Raw genomic sequence first — 16,923 nt, 5'->3', positions numbered from 1 at the left:
CCCTCAGTAATTGTAGGTTTCTGATCGGTTTATAACTACATACATTGGTTTCATGTGAAAGCAGCTATAAGGTCAAATGGAGACAGCGCTGGCTCGGGAATGTGCTCGCGTTTTCTGATGGACAAATGAGAAGGAAAGGATGCGTTGTTGAGCAGAAAAAATATCAGGACATAATACTGTTTTGAGCCTCAGTTAGTTTTACGAGTGCGGGCTGTGACAACACAATATTGTGCAAACATGAATCGAAATGACTTGCTAGTGATTCAAGCTGTCCCAAGGGAAAACCGTACGGGAAAGGTGGACTTGTTTTGTGCTATTATTGCGGCTGCAGCCGTCAAACGACGAACTTTCTGTACGCGGCTGCACACGAATGACATAAAATGGGCAAACAACGCCAAATAGCATTACTTGAAGCAGAGAAACAAATTAGCGGAGTGCTTTATTGAGAGTGCTTAGTTTTAGCACAGTGAATGGATACATTCGTAGAGCACGTGGATAAAAGCAACGTTATAGGACTTAAAACATGCGGTGCCTCAAAACTGGTGTCACTCTCGCACGTCAATGCGACAAGGATGTCATTGTCATCAGTGTCTCATCATTGGAAAAGATCACTTTTGAACGCACTGTTTTAACATTGGCTTTTCCTTGCTTGCGATATAATCTACACATGCACGCACCTAAAGGTTGGCGTTAGCAGCAGCCGCATTGTAAAGCTCTTCAACCGCCGACCGAAGTAACAGTAGTCCGTTATGAGAAAACGCCTTTTTATCTAGAGTCGTCGGCACAGAAACGGCAGAGCAAGACCGGCACCTATCCCCGTCAATGTAAACAGCTTGTAGATGCATATCACAAGTGCTTGCGAAGGGCTGTTTTTGCTGGAGCAGATCATAAAAGCAGAGTAAGCGTGCGGGCGGTCAGATTTATTTAATGCCTGCCGGTATTTAACCCCTTGATCACCGATCAGATGAGGCTCAGTCGGTTGATGAGCTACTATCGTGGGACGCTTGGCTCCATTGTTCCTTATTGTCTCGTTTTCTATCGCAAGGGCGTTTTTTCTGCCGTATCCTCAAGCGTTCTCCCCCGTATTTCCGACCACTTTCTAATTGAAGTCTTTGCTGCCCATCCTCTCCTCATCATTCGTCTTGTATCTTTCCTCTACCTGTTTTCCCTTCGATATAGCCTTTCCTCCGCTTTCTGTGCCTTTCTCTCCCCCCCTCTCTCTCTCTCTCTTTCTCTCTCTGTCTCTCTGTCTCTCTGTCTCTGTCTCTCTCTCTCTCTCTCTCTCTCTCTCTCTCTCTCCTCTCCCTCTCTCTCTCTCTCTCTCTCTCTCTCTCCTCTCTCTCTCTCTCTCTCTCTCTCTCTCCTCTCTCTCCTCTCTCTCCTCTCTCTCTCTCTCTCTCTCTCTCTCTCTCTCTCTCTCTCTCTCTCTCTCTCTCTCCTCTCTCTCTCTCTCTCTCCTCTCTCCTCTCTCTCTCTCTCTCCTCTCTCTCTCCCCTCCTCTCTCTCTCCTCCTCTCCTCTCCTCTCTCTCTCTCCTCTCTCTCTCATCTCTCTCTCTCTCCTCTCTCTCCCTCCTCCTCCTCCCTCCTCTCTCTCTCTCCTCTCCTCTCTCTCTACCCTCGCTCCTCTCTCTCTCTTTCTCTCTCTCTCTCTCTCCTACTCCCCTCTCTCTCTCCTCTCTCTTCCTCTCTCTCCGCTCATCTCTCTCCCTCCCTTCTCTCTCTCCTCTCCTCTCTCTTCTCTCCTCTCTCTCTCTCATGGCTCTCCTCTCTCTCTCTCTCTCTTCTCTCCTCTACTCTCTCTCTCTTCGTCTCTGTTTTTTTGTCTCAAGATGCTTGCTGCATCTTCTTGCCTTTCTTGCCTTTTTACTTGGTTTAGATCAGCTTTCCGACCCTGCCCGCCTCCCCCTTTCCTGCTTCCGCTGACCGTCTGCCGGCCGGCTCCCTCCCGACCCCACAGGCGGGAGGACGACTCCCGAGGTCACTACGCAGCGGCCGTGTCACCTCCCACACCGTCGGCCGGCGCACCTGGAGACTCGCAGTGCCGAAGCGCCCCCAGCGGACGCCCTCGTCGCGCGGCCACACGGCCGGGTCGTATGTCTTCGGTCCCACGCGCAGCTGCGGCACGGACAGGTGAAGCGGTGTTCATTCACACGGGCAGTCGCAGGCCCGGTGCGGACATGGTATGCCGGCCGTGCAGTGGCGGGTGCGATGGACCGTGACCTTTTTAGGCGGCGCCCGTTCTGGTCCTCAGCATTGTCCCGGCTCACCGCGCTCCGAGGAGCATGTCGCCATGAGTCTGCCGTCGCCGGCTTGATCGCCGCTGATGTTCCCGTGTCGCATTCCGGCCGTATTGATGAGGCCATCAAGGTGCGAGCTTCCACCCCTCTTTTTGCGGCCGGCGGCTGGGCAGCGGCCGCGGTCGAGCGGCGGCGGGCCTCAGTCGGAACGGCCGCCAGTATTTGCGCCCGGCCGTGTTGAGACTGAGCGCGAGTATACACAAACACAGAGCTGAGCGTCCGGCGCTAATGGATTACCGGGCGGCGAACGGTAACCGGAGACGCCTTGTTTGTGCGTCTCGACGCCCACTGTGGCGCGGGCCGTACCGCTCGGATGAACGAGCCGCCCACTAAGGTGCTGGCCCTGCTACAACGCTGAAACATCCAACCACGGGCCGTACAGATCCGCCCAAAGCGCTGTAGGTCGCACGAGACGTCTGGAATTCCGTACATGCCGCTGCAATGTCGGCTGACTAGTTTCTTGCCAAGACTGCTCGCGAACAGCCACGCATGCAGACCATCGATATTTTCATAATCTGTCCCGCTCAGCCCACTTCCAGCACCATCCCTGCACCACCGGAAGCTGTCCCACTGCCCTGACATTGTTACCCCACCGACACCACCTGCCTTTGTGGCCCGGATACCCACCGAGTACACAGACCCGTTCCCTGTGCAAACTGCCGCCCGGCCGTGCACTGTGGAGGAGATGACGGGCTGACCATCGCCACAGCTGAGCTGGCTGATCAGGGGACAGAGGACCAGGTGACCAGACGGGCGACCAACTGTGACCGGGGTGGCCGCACCGGTGCCGCGGGGTGGCGCAGCTTCGAGGGAGGACCGCGAGGGTGGCGGTGAGAGCGTGGGAGAGACCGTGCCACCACATGGGCGGGTGGGTCTCCCGCACACCCCGCTGTCCGTCAGCAAGCCGGCCAGCTCCGGCGCGTGGACCCCGGCCGGGACGGGTCAGGGGTCGGAGGTCACACCGGACCCACGCGGCGGCGCGCTGTCGGCGGCCCGCCCCCGGACGGCCGTTCCCAGGCTTGCGCGCAGGCGGCGCATCGTCCTGCGGGTAACGGTGTTCGTCTACGCGTCCCTCGTTTGTCTTGGTGGACGCAACGGCGGGCGCTTCAGTTACCGGACCGACCGCCGCGTCTAATTGTATTTTTAACAAGCGGCGGCATCCTTCACCCACTATCGCCCATCAGGTAATTAGAGTAGATCTAATCGAGTATGCGCTTTGCTCGGCGGGGATGCAAATGAGAAACGCGACCGCGCCTCGCGCCGCTTAGAGGAGGCCCCCTGCGGCGAACCTGGGTGTCCCTGTCACAGAATGACCCGACCTTGAGACCGGCCCGTGCATCTCGTGGTTACCGCACTGAACGACTTTACGAGCCATACGGAGGTTGCGACACGATTTTGAAGGGATTAACGAACAGAGGCTGCATTGCCGTGCGAACTGCTTCTCTGTGCAGTTTGAATACGTTTATGGAAGTGGCCTCGCTTACCACGTATCGTCAATTGCCAGCACTGAATCAGACAGAGACAGTATGGCGGAGCCGAGTTCATAAATATGCAGCTCCTCCTGAGTCGCTGTCGCCAGCGTTCGGCTTATCCTATGACATGGACACACGACTGTTGGCGCCACCTAACAGACGCTGCTCAGAGGCCAGGACGTCACAGAAATGTCTGGACGTCACTTGAAAGAAGCCAAAAAAGGACCAAAATATTTACATACGTGACGAAATGGTCCAGACGACCACAGACTGAACATCACTCAGGAGTCTGGTCGTCACCTGGATGTCTGGACGACGGCAGACGTCGCCAAAAGGCGCACATTTTACTGAACCAGGTGTTTCCCAAAAGACTGAGAGGCCACCTACGGGCTCAGCCACCGCTCAGAGGCTCTGACCGCACTGCGAGGTCCGAGCGTGCCCTGTGGTCCGGACGTCGGCACGACACCTTCCGTGCGACCGCTGCTGGCGCCGTGCATTATTCAAAGCCGCTGCAAGTACCCTTTAAACCAGCGGTGGGTCTCATTCAAGACGGCCTTTGCAGACCACGCATTCAGCGTGCTCGACCTCCACCTGAGCTGGAGCAGGAAGTCCCCCGGCGACCGCTTTGAGAACCTGCTGCCCTCAGTCTCCGGTGCCCGCCTGCAGTGCTGGTCAGGCCGGTGCGCCTCCCGCAGTGGGGACCCGGTGCCACGAAACACACGCCGCAGGTGATGGCACGGCCGTTATTATACCGTTAGAAGGGAACGGGATGCTTCACGGAGAGCTTTTGTGAATGTCTGCCGTTCTCCACTTCGAGTACTTCAGTTCGCTAGACAGCCGTGCTGGGGTGGAGCTGGACTTGGAGAGCGGCGGCGGACCGCTGTGCTCCGCCGGGTCCTGTGGGTGAAGTGGCCGTGTGACTGGCGGTGGGCTCCTGGCAGAGAGACGGGGTAATTATGCACATGACCCACTGAAGATGCTGACTCGAGCAGAGAACGTTTAACTGTAGCTGAGGAGGCAGGCTACCCTCATTTGGGTACTCCGCCACTTAAGCCTAGTTGGAATGCTCACCGAACAAACGAGACAAGTCCGCAATTTCCTACCGTAAACCTTGGTGACGTGGGTGGAAGCCGAGCTGGAAGGAGCGCCAAATGAATGAGTCCACTCTCAAACTACTCCCCTAAACCTCTGCAAAGTGGTTAAATGATCCCTGAGACGACTTACATGGGTGCCGCCATCCTTTATGAATTAAGTTGAGCCCTGGATGTGTTCACTCAAGAAGAGGCCCATCTAACTTTGCATATAGATGTGAAAAGTTTACTACACGGCTTACGCTGCATTTAAAGAGGGTGAGGGAAGCCCCGGATGTGTTATTTTAATCGTGGGTGCTGCCGTAGAGATTCATGAGAATGGAGAGCCTCCCCACGTCAAAACGTGCTCAAATAACAAAAGTCACTGGTGCGGAGAGTGCCGACTCACGGAACGCATAATATGGCATGCAGGTCAGCGACTGTCAGCAGCAGTTCAGCAGGTCAGCAGGTCAGCAGCTGCGTCGATCTGTGTGCAGAAGTAGGGAAACCGAATTAACTCTTCCATTCGTAGCTACAGGTAGCGTTAAATATAAATCAGTGTTAAGTACACTCGAAATCTCGTTTCCCGTTAGTTAGGTGCTTGGCGACGCTACAAAGCAAAGAGATACGCTATTCATCTTCTCTTTTATGAGCGAAGAAGGAGCCCTTTATATGACCCGCTCTCCCTTTCTTTCTATCAAAAGAAAAAAATGCGCCCCAAGGCCATCTCGCGTTCATCTCGACCTAAGAGCAATCAGCGTTCAATGCCAGAGTTGCCGTCATGCATATCATGCGGCGTCATATCTGCATTCACCACTTGTCTGAAGATATGAGATCTCGGAGGGCCGCCTGACCATGGACGTGGCTTTTGAAGCAGACAGAACGCTCTGAGGCAGCTCCGATCCAGGCCGCTGAGTGGAGTAAGTGATCACACATTCAAGTCGGTAATGGTGGTGCACGCTGCCGAGACACTTTCATTTATCTCAAAGAGAGTCAACTTTATTGCGCATGGTGTGCATGCGGTTGTCCCATTCCCGTGCTTGTTTATGAGATCTTAAAACTGGATAAATCCAGGGCTTTAGGGGAGCTGAAAAGCCATCGCAACCCGCTTCGTCTCGTCTCTCGACTCGTGAACCGCCCTAAACGTCAGAGCAGCCTCTACCGCCGCTGCTCCAGGGGCACTGAAGGACAGAAGCAGCGCTCCCATTCATTCACGCTCCCCGGCATAGCTGGCGGTTTGTCACGTGACCTGCGGGCCGAAGTCGTGCCCGGAATGCGGCGTTTTTTCTGCCGGCGCTCGACAGGTAAACAGACCAGCTTCAGCGGTGTTATTGTACCCCTGGAGGAGTCAGCCGCGGCAAGATCGACCAAGTGGCCCGGATGCCGACGTGCGGTCAATATTTAGAAACTCATTATCCCTGTTTGAAGTAAATTAACTGGCAAATAAAGCGCGCAGCTTGCGGGACCGCCCACCACGCGGTAATGAGTGACGCGACCCTCCGGAGCCGGAGATACTGGCTAAGGCCCGAACCTCGTGGTCGTTCGCATTCAACAGCCATCCTCATACTAGAGCGACTGTCCTTTTCCTCAGCCGCCAAATGTGCTGGTGTGGTGCCCCTGCGGCACATTTTCAATGGAGTAGGTGACATTTTGGTGATGTTGCAATGTTACAAAAATCATCTCATCAAAGAGCTTGCTTGCAAACATTTTGCAAAATGTCAGCATGCTTTAAGAAGAGCTGCGCTCCATATTTCCGAAAACTGAAAAGCGGTACAGTAGGTAGTTGCAAGAATACAGCTCCGTAAAAAGCGTGACCGGTCACGCAGGACCGGCCGTGGCGTACCGGTTCGGGTCACTTAGGTGTGTCAGACATCACCACCCAGGACACGTATGAATGACGGTCTTCACCGCAAGGACACTTCACAGACGATCAGTCGTTGAAATGCCAGGAGAAAGTGGAATTCCAGAAGTTGCCTCCGTAGTGAGCTTCGCAGCTGTTGATAATCCGACTGTGAATTCCTCAACGACCGACCATGATCCCTTGACTAATAGCTCGCAATCTTAGGCTGAATCCACTCTGATGGGATACCAGAGAATCTTTCAAGGAACATAGTTTAGACATAATTTTACCCGAAAAATACGTGAGAACCAGTAGAAGATCCCTTCAGCCACCCATTAAGTCTCTGTAGAAGACGGTTGTAAATGGCCTCCTGCGCCTAAATCTTCCATTTTTTTTGTTGTGAAAGCGCGTCCGGATTTGTATAGAGCGCGTTGACGACATACGTTTCGTTCATTACGTACCAGCCCTGTGCGCAATGCTTAACAATGGAGTTCCCTCTCGCTTTCCCCCAATTACACCACTCCACCGGACCAACCGCGTCTACACGCCGCACCCACCGCACGGCCGCTGCTGCTGTGCCTCTGCGCTGCGCCTGGCCTGAGAGTCGTCCTCACCAGCCCCACGGCCCGGAAGCGGGTGCGTGCGTGCGCCGGCGGGCCGCGCTCTCGATCGCCTCGATTGGCGACATCCGCATTAATCAGGGGTCCGATCGCGGCCGACGACACCCGATACAGCCGGCGTCCGAGGCGCGGCCCGGGCGTCGACGTCACCCGGAACTCGCACGGGCGCACAGCACGGCAACACCGCGGAGTGCGGAGCGGCGCGGAGCGCGAGAGAGGCGGTGTGAACATATGAGGAAAGGTGGGAGAGGATAGACAATGTGTGACGATTGAAACTTGTAATGGCATGACCGCCTGTTGCTAAGCGATGAAGATGGCAGGGAGAGGGGAAGAGAGGCATATAGGAAAGTCGGCTAGACAGAAAGGCAGAAGGGAGTGAGAGGGAAAAGCAAGATGACAGAGAGAGAGGGAAAGAGAGCGAGAGCGAGAGAGAAAGAGGGAGAGAAAGAGAGAGAGAGAGAGAGAGAGAGAGAGAGAGAGAGAGAGAGAGAGAGAGAGAGAGAGAGAGAGAGAGAGAGAGAGAGAGAGAGAGAGAGAGAGAGAGAGAGAGAGAGAGAGAGAGAGAGAGAGAGAGAGAGGGAGGCAGGGAAGGAGGGAGAGCAAGAGGAAGAGGACAATGGAAATGTAGTGAGAGGGAGAGAGAGGGGAGGAGGGGGGAGCGAGAGAGTCGACAGGGTTATGACGGCTCCTGTCCCGCGTGGCACGTGGCTCGCCTTCCCAGCTGGGTGCTGTATTGACCAGCAACGTGACCCGCGTCCGAATGCGCCGGGATCGGCAGCCGCCGAGAAGGGTTGGCGCGGCCGGCCGGCCAGGCCAGCGGCGCCGGCATAGACTAATAGGCCTGGACGCGGGATCAGCGTCGCCACATGTCAGTGGGGACCGGGCGCCGCCCGCCGCCCGACTCCGACACCGTGAGTTTGTCATGGCGACGGCCCCGCGCCGCTGTCGCGGTCAGGGACACGCGGGGGGGGGGATGTCATGGCGGGGGGGGGGGGTGCCGAGCACGAGCCAGCGCCACGGAAGTGGGAGGCGGAGGGGGGGCGGGAAACTTTTGGGGAATGATGTCACCGAAATCCGTTGCCCATATTCGTGTGAGGGAAATGTGCGCGTGTTCAGTAGCTACGGAAAGATCTTCTGATGTAAAGAGAACAATAAAGTGGCGCATTTGTTCGAGCCGTCTGCGCCCTGTGCACCCCGCCGGCTGGGCATGGCCATCTGACTAGTTGGCTCGTCGTGTTGATATGTGTATCGTGGCTCTCGATATATCACGTATTCATTAAGGCCTTGACTTGCATTGCCGTAACCGGGGCCGGGCCCGTGTCTCCGTGTCCATGATGATTGCCTGGATGATTGGAGCAGCATCAGTGTCCTGGCCTTGTTTGGGTGAGCTGCAGATGTCTGCAACTCAGGTCTAGCCATGTTATTTACACCATGCAAATAGAGAGTAATGGGGATTGGGTTACCGTGTTATCAGTTCGGCGGCAGACGCTTGTGGCTCCTGACCACAGCTCACCAATGGTCAAGATCCACCAAGACGTTGTAGTTTCAGACAGCTACATTTGTAAACATTCAATCCGCAACCCTGTGGTTCGCGACCCCTCGCCTCCAACTGTACGTGGTCGACCTTCATGCGGAATTTTACACACACTCATTAAAAGTATCGTAACAGTAACTTCTAAGGTAAAAAGCGAAATGCCAGCAAATCCAGACTAGGAAAGTTTATTCTTGTCCCATTGGTGTTCTGTCGTGCGAGCGGTTCGGACTATGGTGTACGGCTCACAGCACACTGTGAGGGCCCGGGGAGCTCTCCATAGGCTAAGTCCAATGCTAGCCTATGGTGTGCTAAATTTAAATGATGCTCTTGATATCAGTATCTATGGGATTTCTTGTGGATGATTTTGTGTTCGTGAAATGCGTGTTTTCAAATTTTATATGTGTATGAATGTAAAAGGAAATGTTTTTCCTTCTACATAACCTTTTGGAACTGCTTATTGATTCGTCGTCAGGTAGTTATATGTAACAGGTTAAAAAAGAAAGGTAAATATTCAAAACGCCTTCAGATCAAGCTCCCTGTGCATACCAGTTAAGAGTTAGAGGTGCGCGAAACTACGAATTCCCCAAAATATTCAGGGCTCGCTATCAGTGCTCCCGAGTGGTGGCATTTATACTTGAGTGATAGCCAAGGGAACTACCTATAGTACCCTAACTTCAGCGCGTACTAGCTCCTGGTGGCGCTCGCCACTAGCATGTTGGCCGACCGCGGCCCTTCATGTGGCGGCGGCTGGGCGGTTACTTTCTCTGTGTTTTTATACGCGTTGTTGTGGCCTGCCTGCCAGCTTAGGTGACAAAACTGATATGTGGGCATACGTGTCAGGCAAAACTGACTGCTGATGACATCAGCGAAAGATAGCCATCGAGACGGATCGCCGCTGGGTCCTCCCGTAATGGAATAGCCAATCGTAGGAGTGTCTGACACACCGAGCAGGCCGCTGAGAGCTGCGCTAGCGATGGAGCCCGTCAGCACCGCTGGCATGTGTCGCAGCGGTCAGTGCGGGACACACTTGCGTAAGCCGCGGCATCTCAATATTCCAGCGAGCGGCCGCGCTCCGTGCATTGTCTGCCAATGGTTCGGCTCGCCGCGGTAGCAAAACGCAGTCAGCTGCCGCTCTCGCATGGGGCAGCGGGCGCCGTGTGTGTTTATCTGCCCCATCTCCTGTCCGTGCAGGATCGAAACAGGACCTGCAAAACCCCGCGGCCGTCCGCGCAGCGGTGATAAATTATCTCGCTTCTGCCGACCCGAGCGGAGTCACAAAGGCGTCAGTGCGTCAGCAGAGATATACGACCGGCAGGCTCTGAACTCGGTACACACTGGCGACCTTCTCGATCGAGCCGTCTCGCGCGCCCGCCTCACGTGCAGCAGGACTGAAAAACGTCGCGTTCCGTCCATTCGTCCTCATCGGTCGCGCGCTCGTGAGCGGCGTGCGCCGGTCAGGCCGTGCCCAGTAGCCGACCGGGATCGCTGGGCGTGCGCGCTGAGCCGGGACAACAATGGCGGAACACGATGGCCCTTCAGCGGCCGCGGTCGCCTCGTTTCTCTGCGTCCCGGGGCAGCAGCCGGCTGAAGTCATCACACCGCTCGGCTGTCTGCCTGCCTGTCTGTCTGCCTGTCTGTCTGTCTGCGATCACGCGTCTCCGCAGCCTGGCTGCGCGATCCGCCGCGCCGCGCGCGCGCAAGGGGGTCACGCCGCGCTGGGTCACGCTGTCACGCCGTCACGCGGCACGACCGACTCGGCGGCCGTTGTCTGCGGTCGGCGGCGCGTGATGGCCCGGGCCCGAGAACGCGGCTTCAGCTTTTGACCGGCTCCGCCGTCCGCTCTAGCGTGTTTGCGCGCGCGTGTGTGCTGAGAACGGCAGCGCTCCGCCGGCGCGCGGCCGGTGTTATCGTCCGGCCGGCGGAGGCGTCGGAGTCGCCGCCCGCGCCGCGCGGTCCAGATATAGCCGCCGTTTTCCGGCCGTGCGTGGCTGGGGCGGCGTTATCGGCCCGACATCGGGCGCTTATTTGGGTATCGGACGGGGCCCGCTGTGCGCTGGGGAAGCCCGGTCCCGCCCGGAGGCGTGCGCGCAATGACTTCGAAAGGCGCGACCTCGCCTCCTCCGGCGGTGTCGCGTTTGCGCTACTTTGGCCGCGTATAGCACGTACAGCGTGCTTAGCTATTCGAGAACGTCAACTTAGCGAAAGCCATGCGTAGCAAATGGACCCTAAGCCTTAATCCAAGGCCCACACAAAAGATCAGAAGCGACGCAGCGATATCTGTAATTGAAATCTCCTGTTGACTCGACATGCTCTGATAGTGCCCGTCATGAAAGGCGTCTAATCTGGGATTTCGGTGTCTGTTATGTTTAGCTGGTCGTCGGAACCAGATGCGTTTGAGAGATGTTGAGGTTCAGTGCCCACCTTATCCGCGATAGTGCCATACCGACGGCGCGTCAGTTTACTGGCTGCTGTCGCTCCAAACGGAGCATAAGACTTTCCGTGAAACTTATCGCAGAACCGATGTCGGCAAAACCCCAGGGAATGTATCCGACTACTCCTGGACCCAAAGCCTTTACCTAAAGCGTAGTCCTCGTCTTTGTCATATCCTTATATTTATTCACCATTTCACTCTTACCCTGCGTCGAGAGTTGACATCATACTTGTCTTTGTTTAAAGGGCCCTTCGTCCCTTCGTCAGCCCACTTCGCTGTGCGTCGGCGTCCGTGTGTTGACGGCGCGCTGTTGTGTCCGGCAGGTACCTGGGCCTGCTGGGCTCGGGCCACCACGGGCCGCAAATGTCCTCCGACCAGCCGTACTCGGCCACACCCGAGGACCACGCCCGCTCCATCTGCGCCGCCCTGCCCGGCCTGGTGGCGCGCCAAATCGAGGTGGGTCGACACTGCGCTCGACACTGCGCTCGGGCTGCGCTCGACACTGCGTTCGGGCTGCGCTCGACACTGCGCTTGACACTGCGCTCGGGCTGCGCTCGACATTCACTGCGCTCGACACTGCGCCCGGGCTGCGCTCGACACTCACTGGGCTCGACACTGCGCTCGGGCTGCGCTCGACACTCACTGCGCTCGACACTGCGCTCGACACTGCGCTCGGGCTGCGCTTGACACTGCGCTCGGGCTGCGCTCGACACTCACTAGGCTCGACACTGCGCTCGGGCTGCGCTCGGCACTCACTGCGCTCGACACTGCGCTCGACACTGCGCTCGGGCTGCGCTTGACACTGCGCTCGGGCTGCGCTCGACACTCACTGCGCTCGACACTGCGCTCGAGCTGAGACGAACTGGGTCCAGCTCAAAAAACGCAGATACGGGCCTCCGCAGAACCCCCGCTTCACTGCGCTACACGAGATACATTGCCTACACTATCTGCACTGTACTGCACAGTGTATACACTAGATGCACTACACCGCCTTCACTATCTGCAGCGCCGACACGTCACTCGGAAGTCACAATCGTGCTTAACGTGCTTGCGTGCCGTTGACCCAGCGAAAGCTGGCGAGCTGCAAAGTTACGTTTAGTTAATATGTTTCCGCCCGTTGGCCAGCACTGCTTAGTCAACAAATGTGTTGGTTCGTGTTTTTCTTCAAACGAAGCTCTGGTGTGGTCACTGGTCAGGTAGAGGGAGACAGTAAGCCCTTGCTGCGTCCAGTTTCACACAGTTAACCTCTACATACATAGATGATACATTATTGTGTCACACCATCTCACACGCTCACACAAGCGTCCTTCTTTCGCAACACTTGCCTGACTTCCCTTCATAAGGAGACACACGGACACACCGCCCTGTACCTGCCAGACTCTTCTGCGCTCACACATCTCACATATCACTGCACAGACTGACACGATGTCCAATCTCTCGTGGGTAATTAAAGGCTCTCTTGTTATCTGTCACATGGTCACACATAGGCAGCCACAAGGAATGCGACTCATTAGTGTTGAGTTGTATGTCATCACGTTCAGATTAAGATGGAAATGCGTCTTTCCGGCCTAGTGCAATCGATTCACCCAAAACGGTGGTGCCAGTACGCAAATACACGCTCTGTGAAACCAATAGCAAACGGAGAGAGCATTCTAAGGTCCTCCCACGTGCAAACATGTTGTTGTCCAGTGTAACCGCACGCACGTGACAGCGCAACGGACCGCTTGCGTAATTGACTGGTGTTCAATTATTCAGGATCGATGTCTTGCTTGCAATGCAGAGGCGTTCCAGGTAGTTGTTGTTCTTTGTGTGTTTACGGCCGCCTGCGCCAGGCACTCCCAGACCATTCGTCACTCGATCACCGAACCGTGACAAATCCCCCCCCCCTCCCAGTGTCACAGCGCTCGCCGACCGTCGTGCCGGCCCCCACATACATGCAAATGAGCGCGTTTGTGTTGCCGTAGGTGTGCCAAATTCACCCGAACGCCATACCGTCCGTGTCGAGCGGCGCGCGCAAGGGCATCCAGGAGTGTCAGTGGCAGTTCCGCAACGAGCGCTGGAACTGTACCACCTCCACCGACACCGAGCAAAACGTGTTCCAGTACACGCTGCAGCGAGGTAGGTCATGGCCCGGGGTCCGGGCACGGGGCGCAGGACCCTTCGGCCCTCAGCCCTCGTGTTTCCACCATGGGCGTGTTCAGGCATGCAGATGAACATTTGCCTCAAATCTACAGTTGCCTCAAATCTACAGCCACGGCTGGCTGTCATATAAATTTACTTTAGTCAGCTCCATTGCAATGAGCACAGTGTGCAGTGAAATGTGGCCCAGTGCCATAAAAGCTTGGTTGTATGGAAATCACATCTGCCTTTTAACCAAATCCTCTCCCTCTCACCTTCTCTCTCTCTCTCTCTCTCTCTCTCTCTCTCTCTCTCTCTCTCTCTCTCTCTCTCTCTCTCTCTCTCTCTCTCTCTCTCTCTCTCTCTCTCTCTCTCTCTCTCTCTCTCTCTCTCTCTCTCTCTCTCTCTCTCTCTCTCTCTCTCTCTCTCTCTCTCTCTCTCTCTCTCTCTCTCCTCTCTCTCTCTCTCTCTCTCTCTCTCTCTCTCTCTCTCTCTCTCTCTCTCTCTCTCTCTCTCTCTCTCTCTCTCTCTCTCTCTCTCTCTCTCTCTCTCTCTCTCTCTCTCTCTCTCTCTCTCTCTCTCTCTCTCTCTCTCTCTCTCTCTCTCTCTCTCTCTCTCTCTCTCTCTCTCTCTCTCTCTCTCTCTCTCTCTCTCTCTCTCTCTCTCTCTCTCTTCTCTTTTTCCCATCGCTCCCGCCCGTCCTGCACCTTTTCTCCTCTGTTTGCCTCTGTATGTATGTACCTTCCCCCACTGCCCCGTCCTCACTCCCTCCATCATCCCATCATCGTCCCTCATAGTCGCCATATGATCTCTCACGAAAGGGGCGCGCGCAAACTCATCGCATTCCCCTTTACCTGACGGGCGGCGCCAGTTCCGGTTAGTGTGCTAAAATCAGAGCTGAGCAGTGGGCAGCCAACGCCACTTGAAGCTCAGATTTGCTGGCCGCTAGTCACTGCAGCAAGGTTTCATTTGACGGCTGCAGGGCACGGCTCATGGTCTTTCATGGTACACGACCAAACGTTTTGTATGCATTGCCTAATTCCAACCCTCCTTATTTATAACCTATGCGTGGTTGGATGGTGGGGGTGTGACGTGTATAACAACGCCCGTACCAGTTGCTCGGAGTTAAATCAGCTAAATTTCAACATTTCGCCCCAGCTGGACGATCACTTAGGCAACTTTGTCTCACCAAATTCCTTATCATCTTCCAGCAGTGCTCCTTCAAAGTCGAGCCATTCAAGACGTTGGCTGGCTGGTTATCTGCTGACGCCGTCTAGGTTCTTTCCCGTCAAGGGCACTTTTATCTGGCATCTCGATATGACACATGTGTTACTGATATGAATAGGCGAGGAGTCAGTCCATGGTGAACATTTGACGTCAATTATAAATTCAAAGCTGAATTCACAACACGGCCGACTTCAGTGTGATGCGTTACACAACACCAAGATGCCCTGGCCATGACCCCTTCAGCCATGCTCCCCGGCTAGCAAGACAGTGCTCTGGCCGTGTATCGAATCACGTCAGAGCTGCGAGACAGCTGATCTACCCCGTGCTGCGCGCGGCTCGCGTGGGAGCCCCTCCCCCCTCCCGCCTCTCCCGCTGCCAATCTCCGGAGGTCGGGTCGGCCCCGCGTACACTCCCGACCTGACCCGACGGTGCCCCTCCCCCTGAGGGGGGGGGGCTTGTGGGACCCCCCCCCCCGCCCCTCCCGCTGCCAATCTCAGGAGGTCGGGTCGGCCCCGCGTATACTCCCGGCCTGACCCGACGGTACCCCTCCCCCCGGAGGGGGGGGGGGGGGGCTGGACCACCCGGGGCTCGCGTCGTGTTGTGATCAGACAAAGCCTCGGGTTCGACCCCTCCGAGTGCACCTGTCGGCCCGACGTCGGACTCGGCCTCGGAGGTGTTTCCTCATTGCCGCACTTAGTGGTCCGCCTGCTGGCCTGTCATATCTCTGACGGGCCGTGGGAGGCGCTGTTTGTGTGTCTGGGTGCGAGAGGATGTCGGTCACGGTAGATGCTGGGCCACGTCATTCCCCTCGGCGCCAACGAACACAGCCCCAGTCATTTTGTGAAGCGCAATTAGCCGTTTATACAACATTTTGCTGGGCTTTGCAAAATATTTCTGCAACAGGTTCATAAAGTCCATTTATCTGTGAGCTTGCCACCTCTAGACAATCCATTAATCTATATTTTACCGTTTGCCTAAGTGATGAATTTGGCCAAACCATTCTGTAAAGAGCAACAATGAAATAAGCCTCTTTCACGAATATCATTCAAACAAATTGCTGTTGCCGAACGGCCTACCCAAAAATCGATTTGAATACATGGGAAGTTTCCGCATGCTTTGTTGATTCTGTAGGTTCTCTTGCTAGAAATTCGGTCTATATGCTGTCATAATCATGCAACGTTTTGGCTTTAACACAGGCATTATGGGAGGCAAGCGCGCAGCTATGGCACGTGAGAAATTAAAATTCCATTGCTCTTTTCCAAAGCGTTGTGGTGCAGAGAAGATGCAAAAATGGCAAGCCTTTATTTTTTGGGATCTGTGTTGGTAAACATCCTTTACCGTTCAAATCTGGACAGCCTGCTCGTTGTAGGAAAGTCGATCGCCAAACCTTCTGGTTAGAGGCCCAGTTCCCTCAACCTTTCCGTTACGACTCCCTGTGGCTCATGTTCGCAGCAGCCACGCGAAGCACCTTGTGCGGATATCCGTCTCGGCCTCGCACCCTCCGCGGGCGGTGCGGCGGTGCGGCGGGTGAGCGGGGTGCCGGCGGGCCGCTGGCCCTCCGCGGGCGGCCATGTTTGTTTACTGCGGGCGGGCCCGGCGCAGGGAATCGCGCCGACGCTAATAAAACTTTAATTGATTACCGGCGGCCAACACGTCGGCCGACCGACCCGGCGAGCACCTATTAGAAAACCATCGGATCTACATAACGCGATGGTAATGATCTGTTTTGCAAGTTTCCCGGCACGGCGGGCGTTGGCGCCGCTGCCAGGCGCACCACCCTTACCCCGCTGGTCGAGAGCGCCGCGCGCCGCTGTCGGGAGCGGGGCTCGCGCTGGCCGGCTCTCCCCGGCCCCGCTGTTGTTGCGGATGCTGCGGCCGAGACGCGGATGGATCTTCCCTGACGCCTATTGCGGCTAATTGCTTCACTTGGTCGCGTTCCTGGGGCGAGGTTAATTGAGGCGATCGATTTCGGTGTCATGCCGCGTCGAATGCCTTGACCGCTGCCCCGATACAAGAACGTGAGCCTTGAGAGGCACTCACGGTGATTTTCGATTAGGATGAAACAATAGATGGCCCAGATGAGCGCATTCGATAAATCAAAAAGTGTCTGGGATTTGACAGGGGACGTCTTTCCCACAAATATATATGTTACCAGGTAATGGACCCACCCAGATTAAACGATAGGGAGCTGGCTACGCACTTTTGTGTTCGCAAGAAAATGGCTACAAAAATTCTGTCATCATGGTTTCATGCGCAAAATTTCAAGGCAAGGATTTGGCAGGCGGCACAAAAGCTGAAGAAAACGCAAGCGCA

At 55.8% G+C, this 16,923-nt stretch overlaps 1 protein-coding gene across 1 annotated transcript in view; it reads left to right on the top strand.

The window, feature by feature from the left end:
- The window catches only part of LOC119091815 (protein Wnt-16), a 62,069-nt gene that overhangs the window by 32,487 nt on the left and 12,659 nt on the right, over positions 1–16,923 (top strand). The window contains exons 2-3 of the mRNA XM_037214703.1: positions 11,589–11,721; positions 13,230–13,383. Coding sequence (XP_037070598.1) covers positions 11,589–11,721; positions 13,230–13,383 — 287 coding nt within the window. The remainder of the gene's footprint in view (positions 1–11,588; positions 11,722–13,229; positions 13,384–16,923) is intronic.

Source organism: Pollicipes pollicipes, unplaced genomic scaffold (genome assembly GCF_011947565.3).
Source record: "Pollicipes pollicipes isolate AB1234 unplaced genomic scaffold, Ppol_2.1 Scaffold_3447;HRSCAF=4054_pilon_pilon_pilon, whole genome shotgun sequence".
Taxonomy (NCBI): Eukaryota; Metazoa; Arthropoda; class Thecostraca; order Pollicipedomorpha; family Pollicipedidae; genus Pollicipes; species Pollicipes pollicipes.
Note: the sequence above shows the minus strand (reverse complement) of the source record. Positions and strands in the feature narration are given on the sequence as shown.